General features: G+C 39.9%; 1 protein-coding gene across 8 annotated transcripts in view; it reads left to right on the plus strand.

Annotated features, from left to right (window-relative positions):
- Positions 1-21,141, plus strand: part of arhgap24 (Rho GTPase activating protein 24) — a 466,730-nt gene that overhangs the window by 430,444 nt on the left and 15,145 nt on the right. For all 8 annotated transcript variants that reach the window (XM_072595205.1, XM_072595287.1, XM_072595116.1 and 5 more), the window contains 3 exons: positions 6,117-6,249; positions 9,704-9,777; positions 14,402-14,523. In XM_072595205.1, coding sequence (XP_072451306.1) covers positions 6,117-6,249; positions 9,704-9,777; positions 14,402-14,523 — 329 coding nt within the window. The remainder of the gene's footprint in view (positions 1-6,116; positions 6,250-9,703; positions 9,778-14,401; positions 14,524-21,141) is intronic.

Consider the following 21,141-nt stretch of genomic DNA (forward strand, 5'->3'; position numbering starts at 1 on the left):
TTTTGCTTTCAATCATGGCCTGCTGGACTACATTTTTCCTTGCAGACAGTCTGACCCACCTGGCCTTTTGAGCTGCACAACGTTGCCTGAATCTTCCATCAGTTGCAGATAACGTGTTGGTTACTGCCAACAATTCTCTACACCTTCACAAGGTTAAGATCCCCTTTTTCTACTCAATCAACTGCTGCTTTCGGGAGTGAATCTGCCATAATCTATATGTTGCACCATGGCATATTAATATCTCACTAGCCTATACCTGTACCTTTATATGCATGGAGGAATATTTGAGATTTCTTTCAATCCTAATAATAATAATAATCCCAAGGCTTGTGGTCCATCACATTTTGGAATTTTAAGTCCTGTAACATAATTGGTCAAGCTTTCTCATCCCCATGTAACGTAATCTTCTTTCTCTCGATGTAAAACATATCAGTTTTCCTGTTTCATCAGTTTGCATTGGATAAGGACTGCTCCTGGTCTGTTGGATGATGCATCTGTGAATACTACAGTGAGAAATCCAGATTGTATTGTGCTATTACATCAGTGGAAAGCAGCTTCGCGTTACTGTTTTGAGAGGCTGTAGTTTGCTTGACTCCAATGACATTGTTGACCTTTGTTTAAAACCTCTCTCTCTCTCTGGGCTGAGTAACACAGAATTAGGGGACGTTTTCCTACTGGATTTACCATGCCTAAGATGTGCTATGCATCATGCATGCACTTCAGTTCTGGAAATTTGCTGCCTACCTTGGATCAATCATGGTGCTTTATTCTTGGATAATGTGTTCTAGCAATGTAATAGTCATTCTCGAGAATAAGCATTTGTATTTAGTGTAAGCCCTGTATTCTGTACTGACTTTAGCACATTCCTGAGCCTCTGACCGTGTTCCCACTTTGTTTGACAGTGAAATAGGACATCAGTCATGTCACAAGTATTTCCCTTCTCTTCCAAGGGTCTAAAATTCTCAGGTGCAGGAGAGATCCCAGATAGTAGCTGATAGAAGTAATATTGCTTGGATGGTACAATAACTATAGTCAATAATCTTGAATCATGGCTAAAGAGTATCTGCCAAAATCTACTGTTTGCATGCAGGTTTGCAAAAAAGCTGAATAGTTTGGCAAAATTGGCAACTTGTGTCAACAGACCAAATAAGATGGATTTCTCTTCTGAATCCTTTGTTTAACTGATTGAGATTCACGCACAATCCGAGTTGCCATTTGTCTTGGGAACAGTTTATAGTCCTGAGCACCATTGTGTAGGCTGTATCACTGGTGATATGATCCCACCACCCCCAACCTTGCACTTCCTTTTCAGTTATGCTAACCAACTGAGATTATAACTTTCCCATCAAAAGATGAAGATTTTTTCTGGGAGTGTCCAAGCAGATGGGTTTAGCATCTTCTTGCAGAATAATGTGATACTCCTGCTTCAGTTTTTCATTCACCTTTAAACAGTTTAATTCTTGCTTAAATTGTCTCCCATTCTGAAGTATCGTACTAATCTCTCTAAAAGGACCCAGGTGAATACATGCATTTCTGCTCAATACTGAAGTATTATGATTCTTCAGCTTGTAGTTTCTCACAGACAGTTTTTCTTCTGTGACTATATTTTATGACAATTATGTCTGATTCTGACAGACTTCAAACCTAGCCCAAGCATGGACAAATAATTTAAGAGGAAAGTGAGGATGCTGTCTTTGACATCAAAGCTGCATTCAGTCAAGTGTGGTATCAAGGTAACCCAAACAAAATTGTATTAAATGTGAATAAGAGGCACAACTCTCGCTGGCTGGCACATAGGAAGATGGTTGTTGAGGTCAGTCCTCTCAGCACCAGGACATCGCTGCAAGAATTCCTCCATGTAGTGCCCTAGGCCCAACTATCTTCAGCTGCTTCATCAATGACCTTCTCCATATCATAAGGTCAGAAGTGGGGATGTTCACTGATGATTTCACAATGTTGAAGACGTTAGTATTTGAAACGTCTGGGCAAGTTTGGAGCTCAGGTAAAACCCAGGGACAGATCTCACTTTAGGGAGCAATCTATGAGAAGTTGCAGTTGTATGTGTGAAAATACAGTGGAATGTGTAACAAGACAATAGCATAACAGGATGCAGTTGTATGTGTGAATATACGGTGGAATGTGTAACAGACTATACCAGAACAGGACGCAGTTGTATGTGTGAATATACAGTGGAATGTATGACAGACAACTGCATCCTGACATTTAATGAACCACCGTCATCAATGTCTTCGAGGGAGTTTCCAAGAAATCTGTGGGATCTGTCTTGATCATGTTTGCTATTTATTTTGGGGTGTTCAATCGCAGTTTGAGTAACCCATCTTTAAGTAATTTTAATTCTTTGTGTTAGAAATAAATTGTCCCTGTATTGTAGATTGTATTACATTCTAACCTATATATTAAAGTATTGCTGTTTAATTAAAACAATGGAATTTTGTGTTTTTATTTGCTTAGTCAGTCCCCTCATCTCCCAGTCCCTAAAAGGTAACTGGTCCTTAGCCAGATCCTAACATAAAATTTGTGATCATATCCAAGATTATAACATCATTTAATTGTCTGCTCTGGGATTCTAATAGTAGTTACAATTGACAAAAAATTTACACTGAAGTCAAGCTGACTGGGAAAAGACAGGAAAGACTAGCTGGAGCTGAAGGACAAAATACAAGTCAATTGGAGACCCACTGTAATTTGTTCATTTTATCTTAATACACTAAGGTAATTTGTAATTATTGAATTAAGTGAAGGTGTTCATAATTGTTGAGTTCTATGTTCAGTAGCTGTGAAATAAACAGGTTCATTTCAATTTTTAATTAGATGTTCAGATTGGTGCCACTAAAGTCAAGAAGGATTCCATTGCAGGTTGTATAAATAATACCCCAATCCCTATAAGTAATCAAACACGAAGTCTCATACTCTGGCATGACTCACCATTCTCTGGAAATTCAAGTAACTCCACAGAAATTGGTAATATGCTACCAAGTCACTCTTTATTTATCCACAGAGAGTCCTTGACACTGATCCAGCTCCCTCAGAGCCAGCTCTAGAGTCAAGCTGACTGACAGTCCTTTTCTTACTGTCAGCCAGGGGTCTGTGATTTGACCAGATTAACAGTCCTAATCAGGGAATTCCTATTCTTGGAGAAAGGTGGAGAGTACATTGATAAAGCAAGTCTGCTGATTACTAGTGTTTCTGACAAAATTACACTAACTAATCATGATTACAATTCTAAAACTAATATTGATGAATGTAATAATTAATTTTATCAAATAATGTTGCTGTTACAATAACACAGTAAGATAGATGAAGCAAAAGGTTTCTACTGTACTTTGGGGTTCAGTGCAGGGAGGTATGAAATGATACATTTTGTTCGGAGCAATGAAGAAAGGCTACAGAAAAGGATAGAACAGTTTTAAAAAGTGCAAGAAGAGGGTTCTGGACTGTTTGTCTGCAAACGTTACATGAGATATCAGGTTGGATGACAAACAGATTAATAAGACATAGCAGGTCCTAAGTTTTATAAATAGAGGCAGAGAACACGAGTGCAAAGCAGGATTTTGGCCTCAAGTGGAGTATTATGTCCAATTCTGGGCATGACAATTTCGGAAAAATGTGAAGGCATTGAGGAAGCTGCAGAAAATATGAATGAGATTTGATTCCAGGGATGAAAGATTTCAAGTGTGAGAATAAAAGGGTGAAGCTGGGAGTGTTCTCCCTTGGAGATGAGTACATCGAGAGGAGATTTGACAGCCATGTTTTAAGTCAATGAAGTGGGAGATGGAGGTACTTGGGAGCACCAGGCACAGTAGATAGAGAGAAACTATTCACAAAGAAGGAATGATTGGAAACTAAAAGACACCTGTTTAAGGTGATTACCCTTTTATTTTTTACAATTAGGATATTTTTGTTCAATGCTGCAAGTGGTTATGGTCTGGATTAAATTTCCTGAGTGTGTGGTGGAGCCAGAGATTTCAAAAGGGATTTGGATAAGCACTGGAAGAAAAGAGGTCAAGGATGTATCTGGCATCACAGACTTGACAGACTGCATGGCCTCTATCTTTACTGTAATCATTCCATAATTCTACGTTTCTAAGATTTTGTAAAGCAAAGAAAATTAAACTGAAACACTATTGGCTAACAGAGTTCAGATAGTGCTCGTCTTTGCACTATTTGAAACACCAGTTTTTCCAATAGGACTTTGTGTGAAGGACTTGGACTGGATTTTCAGAAACAGCTGGAGGTGTGAATTGCAAAGGGCATTTCGAAAATAATCCTGTGTGAAAATACAAACATCCAGACAAAGTCATGCATTGGTCAGGTGTGTATTTTCAAAGGTAGAAAAGTGAGCAGGTCATGGTTTCCAAGTCCACAGGGAAACCTGGTCCTTTGTCAGATAATCTAACAGATTGATCAGCAGGTACAAACTCTGAACTGCAATAATACTTGGAATCTGCACAAGAGTTTAGTTTATTTGTCTGTGAGATAAATTTTGACTCAGCAAATTCAGCATTGAATTAGTCGCATTAATCCCCCAAGGGGAAGGAATCTAACTCCATCCTTTTTAATTATACTTCTGAGATGGAACTTTGCTACTTTGAGATCAGTTTACTGTGACTTCATAGCTAATCTAACAATTGCTTGCTTTTTCATTATATTTGAGCTTGTGGCAGAGCCAAGCAAAATAGGTTGCTCAGTCAGTGCTGCTGTTTCTGTGAATTATTACGTAGCTTCATAGATTTTTTTTCAGGGGACAATATAACTTGCCGATCCAATGGCAGGGTGTAGATTAAAAGCAATTTAATTAACTGCATGGGGCAATCTGTTTAAAACAAAAGGCCAAAGCATCCAGTTATTTTGTAAAATTGACAAATCTGTGAACTAATTACTGAATTAATGGATATGTTGCTAATCTAGACAATTATTATTCAATCTTCAGATTCACATGTACATGAGATGTTTGTAGTCTAATGTCAGTTCTATTTATTTTAAGGTCAGACCACTAGTCAAACAAATCTCAGCTGTGTTCAAATTGGTTCAACTATTTTTGTTGCTATTTGTTCAAAAGATTTAATCTCTCCAATGCAAGAAGTCACAAATGATGCTATGTAAATAGAAACACAGGACCTGGTCAGAGGACTCAGTTAAAAATGGAAACAACATCCAGAGGAATTAAGTTTCTGTGTATCTGAGAAGGTGGAGAGTGCCTCTCCTGCCAGCGTACATGGGCCAATTATAGGTGATGCACTCACATTATTAAGCAAAACAACTATGTGTGTCAAGTGTACTCAGTTTTTAGTACCCTTGCCTCTGTGACTCAATGTACAATTTCCACTTTAGACCCTGACTACAGGAGGCTGACGCTCCAGTTCCAGAGGGAGAACTACAGTTTCATTCAGATGACATATTAAACCGAAGCCACACCTTCATTTCAGTGTGTTCAGTTAGATACACACAGTCTCAGAGTATGATTTTGAAGACGAGGTGTAGAGTTGTCCTTAGTGCCCCAGCCAATAGTTAATCCTACATCACAAAAAGAGATATTCTCATCATTATCACATTGTTGTTTGTGGATGTTCGCTGACTGCAAGTTGGCCGCTGCAGCTCCTACATTACAACAGTCACTGTGCTTAAAATATACTTCATTGGCTGTGCAGGCCTTGAGTCTTCCACTAAAAAATGATATGCAAATGCAAGTCATTTTTTTTGTGTGCTGGCATAGATCCCTATCAGTGACCCAGGCTTGCATTTACCTAGTTTACCCAAAGCATGTATTGGGTGAAAATAAATTAGGTGAATTTTGATTTTGTGTTCAAGGTTATATTTATTTTAAAATGAACTGCTTTTACAGGTGGCACAGATTTGGGATTATCAATTACTTAGTAATGTTGCCATGCTAAATTGCCCATAGTGTTTAGAATTGTGTTGGTTAGGTGCATTACTCAGGAGTAAATGTAGAGTAATAGGGTAAGGGGATGGGTCTCTGTGAGTTACTCTTCAAAGGGTTGGTGCAGACTTGTTGGTCCAAATGGCCTGTTTCCACACTGTAGGGATTCTCTGATGATACATGATGATGACCAGTTGTGCATTTGCTTTGCTTTCAGCAATACGGACGTGCACACAGTGGCTTCATTACTCAAGCTTTATCTCCGAGAGCTGCCAGAGCCCGTCATCCCCTACGCTAAGTATGAGGAGTTCCTCTCATGTGCCAAACTCTTCACCAAAGAGCAAGAAAGTGTAAGAATTTTACTTCTAGTTTGGCTGAAGTTCAATAAATTTGAGATTGCGGATGCATTATGAATTTAAACAACTGCTTAGGTATTGACATCTTCACTCTCAGTCTGTGCCTTCTTTAGCTCGACATTTTCTATAATGTGTTGTCCAACGAATACTGGCAACATGATGTAGTCTAACGTCAGTTCTATTTTTTTTTAAGATCAGACCACTAGTCAAACAAATCTCAGCTGTGTTCGAATTGGTTCAACTATTTTTGTTGCTATTTGTTCAAAAGATTTAATCTCTCCAATGCAAGAAGTCACAAATGATGCTATGTAAATAGAAACGCAGGACCTGGTCAGAGGACTCAGTTAAAAATGGAAACAACATCCAGAGGAATTAAGTTTCTGTGTATCTGAGAAGGTGGAGAGTGCCTCTCCTACCAGCGTACATGGGCCAATTATAGATGATGCACTCACATTATTAAGCAAAACAACTACGATGCAAATTGGAATCCACTCAATCTATATGTCTATCATTTTTTTATTTACAAATTAAAAAAGATGATTGCACAGATTCCAATTTGTGGCATCATCTCAATTCACATGGTGTGTGAATCTATAACTTAATGCTTTCATCTGTTTGTTGGTAAAATGAGAAAACAAAATGTGTCTGTTTTGTTCATTGCAGTGAGTGTTTGATTCCTTTGCTTACAGCTGCTAAAATAACAGTCATAACTGCTGGGCTTTAGCACCATGGAAACCTCTTTAATCATTCTGTTGAGAGGGAAGCTGACATGGTGGTCAATTTAACCAATCAGAACAACCACTCGAACCTATTAGAAGAAAACAATCAATATTGAGCAGCTCTCACAGGGCATGCCATAAGAACCAGCAAGTAACATCTACTTGCATTGTGTGAGTCAGCAGTTTCAGAAGTACTGGAAGGAAAGTTATTGCTGGACAGAAATCTGGAAATTACAGTTATGTTGAAGATATGCTGCATCTCATAAATATCTGGCAGAATTCCAGACTTTTATGAAAGTGGGAAACTGCAAAGTTTTGAGCTCAATTGTAGTAGGTAAATAAATCTATACGTGTGAGGTACGTGTACCTACATTATGTCTAATATAGTGGCACATCCAGTGCCAAGTCTGGCTGATCATCAATCTTTATTAACAACATTGATCTACAGATAGATAAATAATGCAAATGCTATGCATGTTAAATATAACTAAGAATGTGCAGGGGAGTCATCTGAAAGGTAAAAATGCAAATCTTCAGGTAAAACCAATCCTTGACAAATGGCTTTGATAAATAGTATTGATTGTTGTAAATGTGAATGTCAACAATTTTCATTTGGTTGGCTATTATTTCATTACTTCCAGATGTATGAGCATATATTAATTTGTAGATAGATTAATCCATGTAGTCATATGTAAATAGCATCCATTGCATTATTTACAGCACCACAATGTCCTTAGCAGTGCTATTGAGAAATGGTGCTGCTCAGATATTGCCAGGTTGTAGGCCTGGATCATGAAAGATAGCCAGTAATGGTTTCTGGCATGCCCTACAGAAACTGTTTATTGTTTAAAAGGCCCCATACTTACAGAAATACTTAAAATTTTAATATCCACCCAATATCACACCATGCTGGCCTCACCTGTAATGCCCATATGCAATGAAAGTATTTTTAAGTATAATCTCATATTTATTTCATTTATATGCTGATATAAAAATGGTTTTCCACCGGACTGCAGAAAGTGTTGATGAAACTGAAACAATAAGTTTCATTTTCCTCTGAATGTAGCTAAATACCTAAAGCTGAAAATGTGTTGCTGGAAAAGCGCAGCAGGTCAGGCAGCATCCAAGGAGCAGGAGAATCAACGTTTCGGGCATGAGCCCTTCTTCAGGAAGAAGAGCCCTTTCCTGAAGAAGGCCTTATGCCCGAAACGTCGATTCTCCTGCTCCTTGGATGCTGCCTGACCTGCTGCGCTTTTCCAGCAACACATTTTCAGCTCTGATCTCCAGCATCTGCAGTCCTCACTTTCTCCTAATACCTACAGCTGCTCAGACTCCACCCTTTTTATAATAACATGAAAAACTGCAGAATAAGAAACAACCACTTAGCTCATGAAGACTGCACCTTCCACAAAGAATTTAAAGAATAATCTGTAAGTGACTCAAATCCACTACTTATTGTCCAGAGGGAAAATTCTACAATACATGCGCCCAAAGATGCTGAAGCTCTGGTCCTTGCATCTGTATTTTCCTCCCATATCTATAATGTGTCTAACAGCTTGACCACCTAGTTTGAAAAGATCATATACTTTCATTATGCTCTCAATGTCATAACATTGGATCATAACCCAGGTTACCAATAAACTTCCAACTGTGTACTTTTTAATATCAGGACATGCAGCCAAAAGATGCAGCAAATTCAGTGACTGTCTAGCAAAGCCCAGTGTGAATCCCTGGAATATCCCAATTGTACAGCATCAGGAAACCTGATCCAGAGAGACTTAAAAGGAAGAGATAACGATGGACTGACAACAGAAAGTCATCTCTTGTGGATTATGTCCTCCACTCAGATAGATTGTGTTTTGCTCTCTCAGGAAAATGCATTTTAAAAAAAAGTTAAAAACCAGATGCCCGAAAGAGGGATAAAAACCAACTGCAACGTGTGTGTGTGTGCGTGCTAGTGTGGATTAGTGAGCTGTGAAGGTCACAGCTTGAGCATAGCCATTTAGACATTCCTGGCTGCAGGTAAATAGAACAGACATTCAGTTACTGAACGTTCGAAGCTGGTCAGCAAGTGTCTTGAAATCACCTGCTCAAGTGCCACTAACAACAAGTATTGACCAAAGTAATGGCCACAGCCTTCCAGCATCTAGTCTCCACTAACAACCCCAAAAATTGATCTGTATATCTTTTAACTTCTGTCTCTTTTTGGACTCAATTTTCGTTTCTAATTGGTGTGTTCGACTATTACTACTTGTACTTATTAACCAATAAATTCACTCTTTAACTCAAAACAAAAAAGCATGATTAAATTGGTTCCCTTTAAAAAGGGAAAGATATTCATTAGTGAAAATATTCTTTCTAATTAACCCTGCTTTGGTCCACTGAAGAGTAGTTGAATAAAGAAGGGGAGCTAGTTTATCTCTCTTTACTCGGGTACGCAACATTTTGGAATATCATGTTTGGAACTATAACAATTTGGAGCACCTCACCCAGGGACTGGTCACAATATTATGATGAGCCTAACAAAAGGGCCATCTTATCGACAATCAGAGTTTAAATAAAATTCATGAGAATTCATGTGTAGGTTTTATTGCTGTCATATTTGTAAAGTGGATATCTAATAGGTGCTCTCCGGTTTCTAAGAGCATATGCTAAATGCCATATATCAGTTCCCAAGTTCAGAGAGCACTTCAACTGGTTTTCTTAACAGCCTCTCACGTGTCTTTCAGGGCATGAAGGAGCTAATTAAACATGTGAAGACCCTCCCTCCAGTCAACTTCAACTTACTAAAGTACATCTGCAGGTAAACTCGTCAGGGTTGATGTGGTGGGGATTGCAGTCCTGCTCAGTGCTCATCTTTCTGTTGCACACTGTGACACCACTGAAACCAAATTAGTACACACACAGTTTAGTAATCTGCTGGTGCAACAAAGAGATGCTGCAATCAGCAGCAAATCACACAGTGCGCTAGAAATGGATACACCCCATGGGTAAGCTGCTTTATCTCTTCAACACACAAGTCCATGCCGACCTGAGTCAGCAAATTTACACGACTAAGTCGGTTTAGAAAACCTGTATGAAGGAGGAGCAGCAAGGAGGGGACATGAAAGGTCCTTAGTTGGTAGGATTAGGGAAAACCCTAAGGCTTTCTATAGGTATGTTAGGAATAAAAGAATGACTAGGGTAGGAATAGGTCCAATCAAGGATAGTAATGGGAAGTTGCGTGTGGAGGCTGAAGAGATTGGGGAGGCACTGAATGAATACTTTTCGTCAGTATTCACTCAGGAACAGGACATTGTTGTCGATATGAATACTGAGGCACGAATAAGTAGAATGGATGGCTTTGAGATATGTAGAGAAGAGGTGTTGGAAATTCTGGCAAGGGTGAAAATAGATAAGTCCCCTGGGCCTGATGGCATTTATCCTAGGATTCTCTGGGAAGCAAGGGAGGAGATTGCAGAGCCATTGGCCTTGATTTTTGTGTCCTCTTTGTCTACAGGAGTAGTGCCAGAGGACTGGAGGCTAGCAAACATGGTTCCCTTGTTTAAGAAGGGGAGTAGGGATAACCCTAGTAACTATAGGCCAGTGAGTCTCACTTCTGTTGTGGGCAAAGTCTTAGAGAGAATTGTAAGGGATAGGATTTATGCACACCTGGATAAGAATAATGTGATCAAGGATAGTCAGCATGGTTTTGTGAAGGGCAGGTCGTGCCTCACAAACCTTATTGAATTCTTTGAGAAGGTGACTAAGGAGGTAGATGAGGGGAAAGCGGTAGATGTGGTATATATGGATTTTAGTAAGGCGTTTGATAAGGTCCCCCATGGTAGGCTACTGCAGAAAATACAGAGATATGGCATTGAGGGTGAGTTGGAGGTTTGGATTAGGAATTGGCTGGCTGGAAGAAGACAGAGGGTAGTAGTTGATGGCAAAGGTTCATCTTGGAGTGCCGTCACTAGCGGTGTTCCGCAAGGATCTGTTTTGGGACCATTGCTGTTTGTCATTTTTATAAATGACCTGGAGGAAGGGTTAGAAGGTTGGGTGAGCAAGTTTGCAGATGATACGAAAGTCGGAGGAGTTGTAGACAGTGAGGAAGGATGTGGCAGGTTACAGCGGGATATAGAGAAGCTGCAGAGCTGGGCAGAAAGGTGGCAAATGGAGTTCAATGTAGCTAAGTGTGAGGTGATTCACTTTGGTAAGAGTAACAAAAAGATGGGGTACTGGGCTAATGGTCGGATACTTGGTAGTGTGGAAGAGCAGAGGGATCTTGGTGTCCATGTACACAGATCTCTGAAAGTTGCCACCCAGGTAAATAGTGCAGTGAAGAAGGCATATGGCGTACTGGCTTTTATTGGTAGAGGAATTGAGTTCCGGAGTCCTGAGGTCATGCTGCAGTTGTATAAGACTCTGGTGCGGCCGCATCTGGAATATTGTGTGCAGTTTTGGTCGCCATACTATAGGAAGGATGTGGAGGCACTGGAACGGGTGCAGAGGAAGTTTACCAGGATGTTGCCTGGTATGGTAGGAAGATCCTATGAGGAAAGGCTGAGGCACTTGGGGTTGTTTTCATTGGAGAAAAGAAGGTTTAGGGGTGACTTGATAGAGGTGTACAAGATGATTAGGGGGTTAGATAGGGTTGACAGTGAGAACCTTTTTCCACGTATGGAGTCAGCTATTACAAGGGGGCATAGCTTTAAATTAAGGGGGGGGGGTAGATATAGGACTGATGTTAGGGGTAGGTTCTTCACTCAGCGAGTCGTAAGTTCATGGAATGCCCTGCCAGTAGCAGTAGTGGACTCTCCCTCTTTATGGGTATTTAAGCGGGCATTGGATAGGCATATGGAGGATAGTGGGTTAGTGTAGGTTGGGTGGGCTTTGATCGACGCAACATCGAGGGCCAAAGGGCCTGTACTGCGCTGTATTCTTCTATGTTCTATGTTCTATGTTCTATGAATCTGCCAGTCTGAGCAAATGGGTGCACCAAGCCACTTGGATAGTTAGAACATTAGAACATTGCAGCACATGCAAGGCTGTCGTAGAGTTTTTACAGCACAGAACGAAGCCCTTCAGCCCATCATGTCTGCCCCACTAATCAAATATCCATCGATCCTAATGCCATTTTTCAGTACTTAGCCTGTTATATTGTATGATGCGGCATTTCAAGTGCTCATTTGAATAGTTCTTAAATATGTTGAGGGCTCCTGCCTCTACAAATCTTTCACCTAAATACCCACAACCCTTCAGTCCCCTCTGAATCATCTGCACTACTTTAAAACTCTGCCCTTATTATTGCCTCCTGTACTAAGGGGAATTGTTTCTCCCTAGCTACCCTGTCTATGCCCCTCAGAACTTCATGCATCTCAATCAGAACCCCTGCTGGTCATCTTTGCTCTGAGGCAAACAACCCTCAATTGTATTGAGTTCGTTTCATAGCTTAATTGTTCCAGCTCAGGTAACATCCTGGTGAATCTCTTCTGCACTGACTCTGGTACAGTCACATCCTTCTTCTAGTGTGGTGACCAGAACTACACACAGTACTCCAGCTGTGGCCTGACTAGCATTATATATACAGCTCCATCATAATCTTCTTGCTCTTGTCTTCAGTGTCTTGACTGACGAAGGCAAGTGTCGGATATGCCTTCTTAACCACCTTGTGTACCTGTGATGAGTTAAATTACCTGTCCAGCTGCTTTCAAGGATTTGTGGACATGCACACCACCGTCCCTCTGATTCTTCTGTACTTCCCAAGTTCCTCCCATTCACTTTATGCTCTTCTGCCTTGTCTGATCTCCCAAAACATACTTTTCAATTCCATTTGCCACTGTTCAGGCCAATTGACCAGCTCACCTATATTGTCCTGTAGTTTAAGGCTTTCTGCCTTGCTGTTTATCACATCGTCAATTTTTGTGCCATTTTCGAACTTGCTGGTCATACCACCTATGTTCATGTCTATTTTATTAATGTACATAACAAATAACAAGGAAGCCAGTATCTGTCGTATGCAATTGGGCACAGGCTTCCAGTCACAAAAACACCATCATCCATCACCTTCTGGTTCCTACCGCTAAGTCATCCTGGATTCCAAGGGCTCTTAGCTTCTTAACAAGTCTATCATGCAAGACCTTGTGAAGAGCCTTATTGAAGTCTATATAGACTATATTAACTGCATGCCAAGTCTCTCATTAAAAAATTCAATCAAATTTGTTAGACATTAACTCACCCTTACAAAACCATACGAATTATCCTTGATTAATCCTTGTTTCTCCAGGTGGAGACTAATTCTGTTCCTCAATGTTTTTCCAGTCGTTTCTCTCCACAGATGTTAGATTTACTGGCCTGGGTTTTCTCTGCCATTGTTCTTGAATAATAGTACCACATTAGCTGTCTTCTGGCACCCGTCCTGTTGCCAGACTGGATTGAAAATGAATGTCAGACGTCCTCTCCCTCCCTTGCCTCCCATAGCACCTAGATCTAACCGTGCAGGAGCATTGCCTTAATATCATCAGAATTTAGACAATGCTGTCGAACCTTAATTCACTTGAGATGTTGCTGATGATCATCCGTTATATGTGAATTGCTACTCAGCTTTATCATTATAACTGAAAAACGTATTGATACACTTCAGAGGGTGAAGAGGTGACCACAGTGATATAACACCAAAGTCACCTGTAAGCCAGGCTGGATAAGAGAAACCAGTTCCCTTTTCTGAAGGCCATTCATGAACTATTTGAGTTTCTGTGACAGTCTGGCAAATGCTATCAACAATTTGTCATGGTGTCAACTTCCAAATGACTGGATTTATAAAGTTCAATTCCATAACTTTTAATATTAGCAATTATATTCTTCTTCACTGGTTTGCTTGTTCTTTATCAGAAGCGATAAGCATTTGTACCGACTGAGTGATTTTATTTAAGTGCCTTATCCACTCTAATGTGTGAAGCTACATTAACTCAATGTTAGAAATTCACAGTTGTTTATGTCAATGCTGTTCAATAAAACTTCATTCTAGAAAAATAACAAGGATTGGATTGTTGACGGGCGTTTCCCTCATTTTGGCAAAAGACCTATGAAAACTCCTTGGAAGATCAGTATTTTTTTAGGACGATTTACTGGGGTTTCTGCTAAAGTTATAGCGACAACAAGGAGGCTATCACAGGAAAGTCAACTACAAAGTGATACGTAGTCGTATACGGTTAGGATAACTGGCAGTTCGGTTAAAGACAATGTTTTGGCTTAAGGTTGAAACAGCTCCCGTGTATCTGACAGTGTAGATGGTGCACATTATGTAAATAGAGAATACAATACAGTGCTACATCATTTGAGCATATAGCCTTTTTCATATGTCAGAGAAACAATGCATGTGACAAGCAATAGGAAGTAATTAACACTGACTGTAGGAAAACCCTGATTGATTATTTAATCTTTCACAGGTTCCTGGATGAGGTCCAGTCTCATTCAGACGTAAACAAAATGAGTGTTCAGAACCTGGGAACGGTGTTCGGTCCAAACATTCTGCGTCCAAAGGTTGAAAATCCAGTTACTATTATGGAAGGTAACTTTTGAAACTTACATTTCAGATTTTTTTTGGGGGGGGAGGGCGGGGGGTTTGCATTACCTCATCTACATATGGTGTTCTTCAGCTTGTCTTGTAAAAAACAAGTGCCTCGGCGACCAATCGATCAGCTTACATCTCTACAGTCCTGCCACATCCAGTCATGAATTGGGGTGGATAATTTAATTACTAACCCACGTATCTCCATTGTCAGTGATGGGTAAGCCCATCAAATAACAAGGACAGGTGCAAAATGTAACAAGGACAAGTGACAAGTGCAAAAAATGAGGCCAAAACATTTGTAACAATCATTGGTTCTCCAGAGTCAGACTTCAGTCAATTTGATTCACTTTATGTGATATCAGGAAATGGCTGAACACACTGGATTCTGCAAAGGTTATGGTCCCTGACAAGATTGAGTAGGGTTGCTGAAGATTGAGCCCAGAACTAGCTTCACCCCTAGCCAAGTTGTTCCAGTACTGCTACAATACTGACATCTATCTAGCAATTTGGAAAATTGCCCACTTATGCTCTATCCATAAAAAGCAGAAAAAAAATCCAGTTTATTAACCCACCCACCCCCCACCAACCCTTGATCATTAGTAAAGTGACAGACTGTGCCATTGACCGTGCTGTCAAGTGAGACTTACACAGCAGTAGCCTGCTCACCAATGCTCAGTTTGCGCAGTGTCAGGGTCACTCACATTGGTTCAAATATGGACAAAAGAATTGAATTCTAGAGAGGAGGTGACAATTGCTACCCATGATTTCAGGGTAGTATTTCACCAAGTGTGGCATCAATTGCACAAGCTCATTTGTATTTGCACCATTTGCAGCAGCTCCAGTACTAAAGCAGCCCATGTCCATTTGAATCAAGACCTGAATAACATTCAGACCAGGGCTTAGTAAATGACAAGTAACATTAACACCATGCAAGTAGCAGGCATTGACTATCTCCAATACATGACAACTTGACCTTCTCCCTTTGGCATTACCATTGTTGAAGCTATCAACATGTTAGGGCTTATCATTGATCAGAAATTTAACTGGGTCAACCATAGAAATTATAGTCGAGAAACCAGGTCAGGGGCTAGGAATTCAGCACTTGACTCTGTAAAGTCTGTCCACCATCTACAAGATTCTGGATTAGTGATGCTGGAAGAGCACAGCAGTTCAGGCAGCATCCAAGTAGCTTCGAAATCAACGTTTCGGGCAAAAGCCTTTCATCAACGTCGATTTCAAAGCTACTTGGATGCTGCCTGAACTGCTGTGCTCTTCCAGCACCACTAATCCAGAATCTGGTTTCCAGCATCTGCAGTCATTGTTTTTACCGACCATCTACAAGACACAATTCAGGAGTGTAATAGAATACTCACTCTCTGTTTGCCTGGATGTGTGCAGCTCTAACCACTGTAGAGACATTTGACTCCATCTAGAGGACAAAACAGCTTGCTCACTGGGCTGCCAACCACTATCTTAACCATTCAGTCCCCTTCCTGCTGGTGGACAGTGCCAGAAGTGTACTATATACGAGAGGCAGTGTTTCAACTCGTCAAACTTCCTTTGGCACACCTTCCAAACTTGTGATCCCTACTAATTGGAAGAACAGCAGCTGCAGATCCATGGGAACGCCATCACCGACAAGTTCCCCTCCAGGTTACAAACCACCCTAACCTGGAACTGGAATTCCCTTCTCAAAAGTGCTTCTATTTATAATTATACCAGATGAGCTTTGACATGTAAAGACTATGGTCATTCTCACTTGCTGAAAGGCAGTTAAGGATAGGCAATAAATGCTGGTCTTGCTAGTGATACATTTGTCCCATAATTAAAATAAAAACAATTCTTGTATAGGCCTATTGCTGTACCTTCTAATTTGTACAATCCACAAAAGTTATTCCAGTAAGTATAATGATTTTTTTTTGTAGACTGCATACTTTTCGTGAGTAACAGGAATAAAGTGGAATCATTGTTAAATAACAATCATATGTTATCTTGTATTAATGTTCTTCCCTCAAACCGAGATGATCTTAGGATATGGCAGCCGTTGAGATGTGTCACAAAATGTCCAAAAAGGTTGATAGAAAAGTTTATTTTTGAATAAGAGCCTTCAACATGATAAATGAAAGGACTTGATACAGGATGTTGAGAGGCTGAGAGGACCACAATACCATCCTGCAGACAGAACGTTTTGATAACTGATCATTGAAGGGCACTTCACCTGAAACATCCCAGATCCCTGTATTAATGGTCAGCTCCAATATTCCTCCCACATCCTATAACCTGAATAAGATGCATCTGTTCAAAGGCCAACATTACCAGCCATGCTTCCTGTACAATGATTTCACAAATAGGTATCATTTCTATTTACTAGACAAATGCCAGCTCATTAATTATCTCCCAGTCCCTGTCTTGAGAGTTATTGAACCTACTACAATGTTCTACAAGATGCTTCTCCAGTGGCTAAAGGCTTCTGAAGCTCAGTTGAGGGATCTGGAGATGCCTGTGATCTCTGGAAGCTTGAGCTACAGAAGGCCTCTCTGTGGACTGCTGTAAATCGTTAGCTGCTGGAGCAGTCAATTGAGCTGTTTTTCTGATACTAGATTGGTTTGAGAGGGTCATAAGGCTCCTAAGACTGTCATCCTGAGAGAGAGTAATTCGGATTGAACAACTATCCCTGGTATTGGGCCTACTGCTATTTCTGAAGAGTTTTCAGGGTGTTGGAGGCAGCTAAGTTTCTCATGCATGATGAAAGAAGCAAATATCAAGTGTCACTAGGAATGGGAAATAGTTACAGAGGCAGGATTTGAGGATATAGATTAAAAACAGAAGTAGCTGCAGAGACATGTCTTGTTCTGGTCGGGCACAAGTTACATAGAAAGAGTGAAGGAGTTGGGAATGTTGTCCTTGAAGAAAAGAAGATAAAGGAAATTTGACAAAGGTATTCAAAATCATGAAGGATCTGGATAAAGAAGGTGTAGAGAAAATGTTCCTATTGGTGGGAGAATCAAGAACAAGAAAATCCAAATTCAAGGGAATTGGCAGAAGAAGATTTGGTAATAAAAAAAATTTCACACAGTAAGGGGTTAGGAATTGGAATGCAGTGCCTGAGGTTGTGGTTGAGGCAGAATCAATTGAGACCTATGAAAGGGAATTGGGTCATTATCTCTAAAGACAAAGGATGAGATGTTCATGGAGACAGACAATGGGCCAAATGGCTTGCAGCTTTTACTCACACTGCTATCTTCCTGTTGCTCCTCAAAGATTTATCTAGACTTACAAAGGATAGCCAAGTGAAAATTCTTCCTATTTCCTGATGATACAATGTCTCAGGGACACAGACCCCCAAGACTTTGAGAAAGAAAGGCAGGCAAATGTGAGGAAGAACTTTATCACAGTGAGTGGAAATGATCTCGCACTTGCTGTTCATGAAAGTGTGTGGAACTGACTGGATTGGTCCATGGAGAAACAGCATGAACTCAATGGGGTGAATGGCCTCCTAATGCATTATAAATGACACTGTTACCTGCATCTAAGGGCAATGCTAAAGGCTTCCTTTCTGCTCTATGGGAACATCCACTGCAGCCTCAGAGTAATGGGGAGCTCCAGCTGAAATCTTGGAGCCTAATCTTTCAGTATACTGTGGGCTGTTATCTGTAACTGAGAAATGCTTCCCCCTATAAGGAACTGGAGGTTGTCTTTAAGGAGCACAGTGAGTGCAGTGAAACAACGAATAGCATTTATATTAGGCCTAGCTGTGAAAATGACAGAGGATTCCTTCCCATCCAGTCAGTTGGGCAGAACAGTTCCACTACCTGCCACTCAGCAAATTAAGACTATGTGCAAAAATCGATCTTTGATGTAGGCACCAAAAATGGTACATGAAAATAACATGAATTCATGGCAGGTGGGAGTCATTGGCTAGGCCAGCATTTATTGTCCATCTGTCATCCCATTGGGACTGAATGATTAGTTAGCTAAGTCATTTCACAGGGCAGTTTTATTTCTCAACTTCCTAATTTATTCCTCTGATCTTCAATGCTAGACTTTTTTATTTCTTTATTTTTCTAATTTTGTTACCGAAAGAACTTGTACTGAAGATCTGTGTTGAGGTACCATCGACCTAAGTAGCAATTTGTAAACTTTTCATTTGAGTGCATGTGACAAAAAACCAGTACAATTGATTTCAATTCACATTGCTGTGTGCCTGGAGTCACATGTGGGTGAGAGCAGAGGGGACAGCAGATTTTCATCCCTTAAGAACATCAGAAAAACAGTTTTTACAACAACTGACTGTGATTATATGGTTACTATTAGGCTGGCTGCTTTCAGTAGAGATTTAAATTTCACCATCTGCCAAGGTGGGGTTTGGATTCATGTACAAGAACATTAGAGCCTGAGTCACTATTTTTGTGACATTATCACTACACTGCAACCTCTCAGCTTCAGAATGTGGAAATAAATCAATTGTTTAGAATGCATGACAAACCATTGAAATAGAAAATGGCTTGCTAAAATCTTCCAAAAAAATAGAACAAGAAGGCAGCATGATGTTCTATCAGGCACTTACCTAACCAGGTACTACTTGTGCTGGTATATATTGATTGTGTATCTAGATAATGAGAAGAATACCCAATTTCCGGATCTGATTTGAACATAGGTGACTGATGAGGTGTGTAGAAATATGGTGAAAATCAAAGGTGGGAGGTGTATTGTCCAGGTCTCGTTAATGGGCCCTGGGACTATGTGCTGCCTCAGAGAGGTGCAATAGAGATGGGCAACAACTTGTGGAAAAATAGGCAACATTTTAGCCTCAGGTAATGTGGAGATACAGGGTTTGAGCTGGAGATCCTTAATCCTTCAATTCAGGTTCCTACTTTTGCTGACCCCACAACTGAAGGGAATAACTGGTTAGTTCTCTTCCTTACCCCCCTTGAACCCAGTGTATGGGCCTCAGTGGTTTCACTGATCAGGTCTTGTTCAATGCTACAAGTCAACATGAAATCTCAATCTACATATTTAGAGAGAAGCAGTCTACTTTGAAGTTTAGCTACGTATCTAGAAACCTAGTGGAAAAATTGCAGTCAAGAGGATACAGGTGAATTAACAGCTGCAAAGAAACCTGAGCAATTGTTACTACTCACCCAAACATTTCTGCTGAGTGGACTGGGTTTAAATCATCTCTATGGAATTACAATTTGTTGCAATTTGATATTTGTGATTATGGTCTTCCTTCTGTGCAGAAGTTTCAATGACACATCAATTTAATATTAAATTCTATTTTATTCATGTGTAAACTAAACAGAGTAAGATCGCAGATGGAACTGGTTATATAATAGATGGGGCCAACTCCAGCATTCTTAGGTTACATTATTCCCTTAACAGATGAGGTTCATAAAATAAATCTCATAGAGTATAAAAGTTTACAACCTGGCAATAGCATTGTGAGGTAACCCAGTGTGTTGGAAAATCACTGCTGATCATTGAGATTAAATTAATTTTAATTTTAAGTAGATTTATGGGCATGTAGGTTACCTGGGGAGCTACAAGAAATCCCATACTTGGGAATATTTTATTGTTGTTAGCATCTGGATATGAGTTTGAAAAGAATAGCTTTTACATCAAACTGCAGCTATCCATCTCAATGTTGAAGTCAGAGACACTGTCAGCACATGGAATTTGTTTTTTTTAAGGGTCAGAAGTTCAAAGGATGAATTCTCTAACTACAGGGTATCCGTGAATGAGTACTACATTATTATTTTCTGGATTGGTTGGCAAATCCTGTAGATTGACTGCTGAATTTCTGACATCATAACATAGGGAATAGGACACAACTAGGTCATTTGGCTCCTTCAGTCTAATCTGCCATTCATCAATATTGTGGTTATTCTGATCATTTTCCTGTCTGATTCCATAATCTTTGACTCCCTTGTAAAACAAAAAATATGTTTCACTCAATTTTAAATATATTCACTGTATTCAGGGTACAGAATTCCAAAGATTAATGATCCTCTGAGGCAAGAAATTTCTCCTTTGTGTGTTAAATGGGAGTTTGTTTTACAGTTGGCTCTGCTATAACATACATTTCTTCCACGTGAGTTGGCTTTAACGCGATTGAAGAATTTAGGCCATTATTTGTAGAATGTGAACATTTCTCACCTGTATTGGCTATAATGTGATTCTGGTCCCATTGGTTTAAATGGTGCTGCTATTACATGATTTTCTTATAACGAGGGATCACACTGGAATGGGATTATCGCATTATATCAGAACAGACTGTACTCTGAAATTGTGTCCCCTAGTTCTAGATTCCCCCCATGAGGGAAAATACCTTCTCAGTAAAGTCAAGTCCCTTCAAATGTTATAGGTTTCGACATGATCACCTTTCAGTCTGATAAACTCTTCGGATATAATGAATAATGAATCTTTCATTCCCAGTAATCAACCTAGTAAACTTTTTCTGAACAGCGTCCAATGGAAGTATATATCTGTCCTTAAACATGGACACCAGAACTATACACACTACTATTGATATGCCCCACACAGTTGTAACAAACCTTTCCTATTTTAAAATTATCTTCATCTTGCAATAAAGGTGACAATTCAACTTGCGTTTCT

The sequence above is a fragment of the Chiloscyllium punctatum genome, chromosome 1 (genome assembly GCF_047496795.1).
Source record: "Chiloscyllium punctatum isolate Juve2018m chromosome 1, sChiPun1.3, whole genome shotgun sequence".
NCBI lineage: Eukaryota > Metazoa > Chordata > Chondrichthyes > Orectolobiformes > Hemiscylliidae > Chiloscyllium > Chiloscyllium punctatum.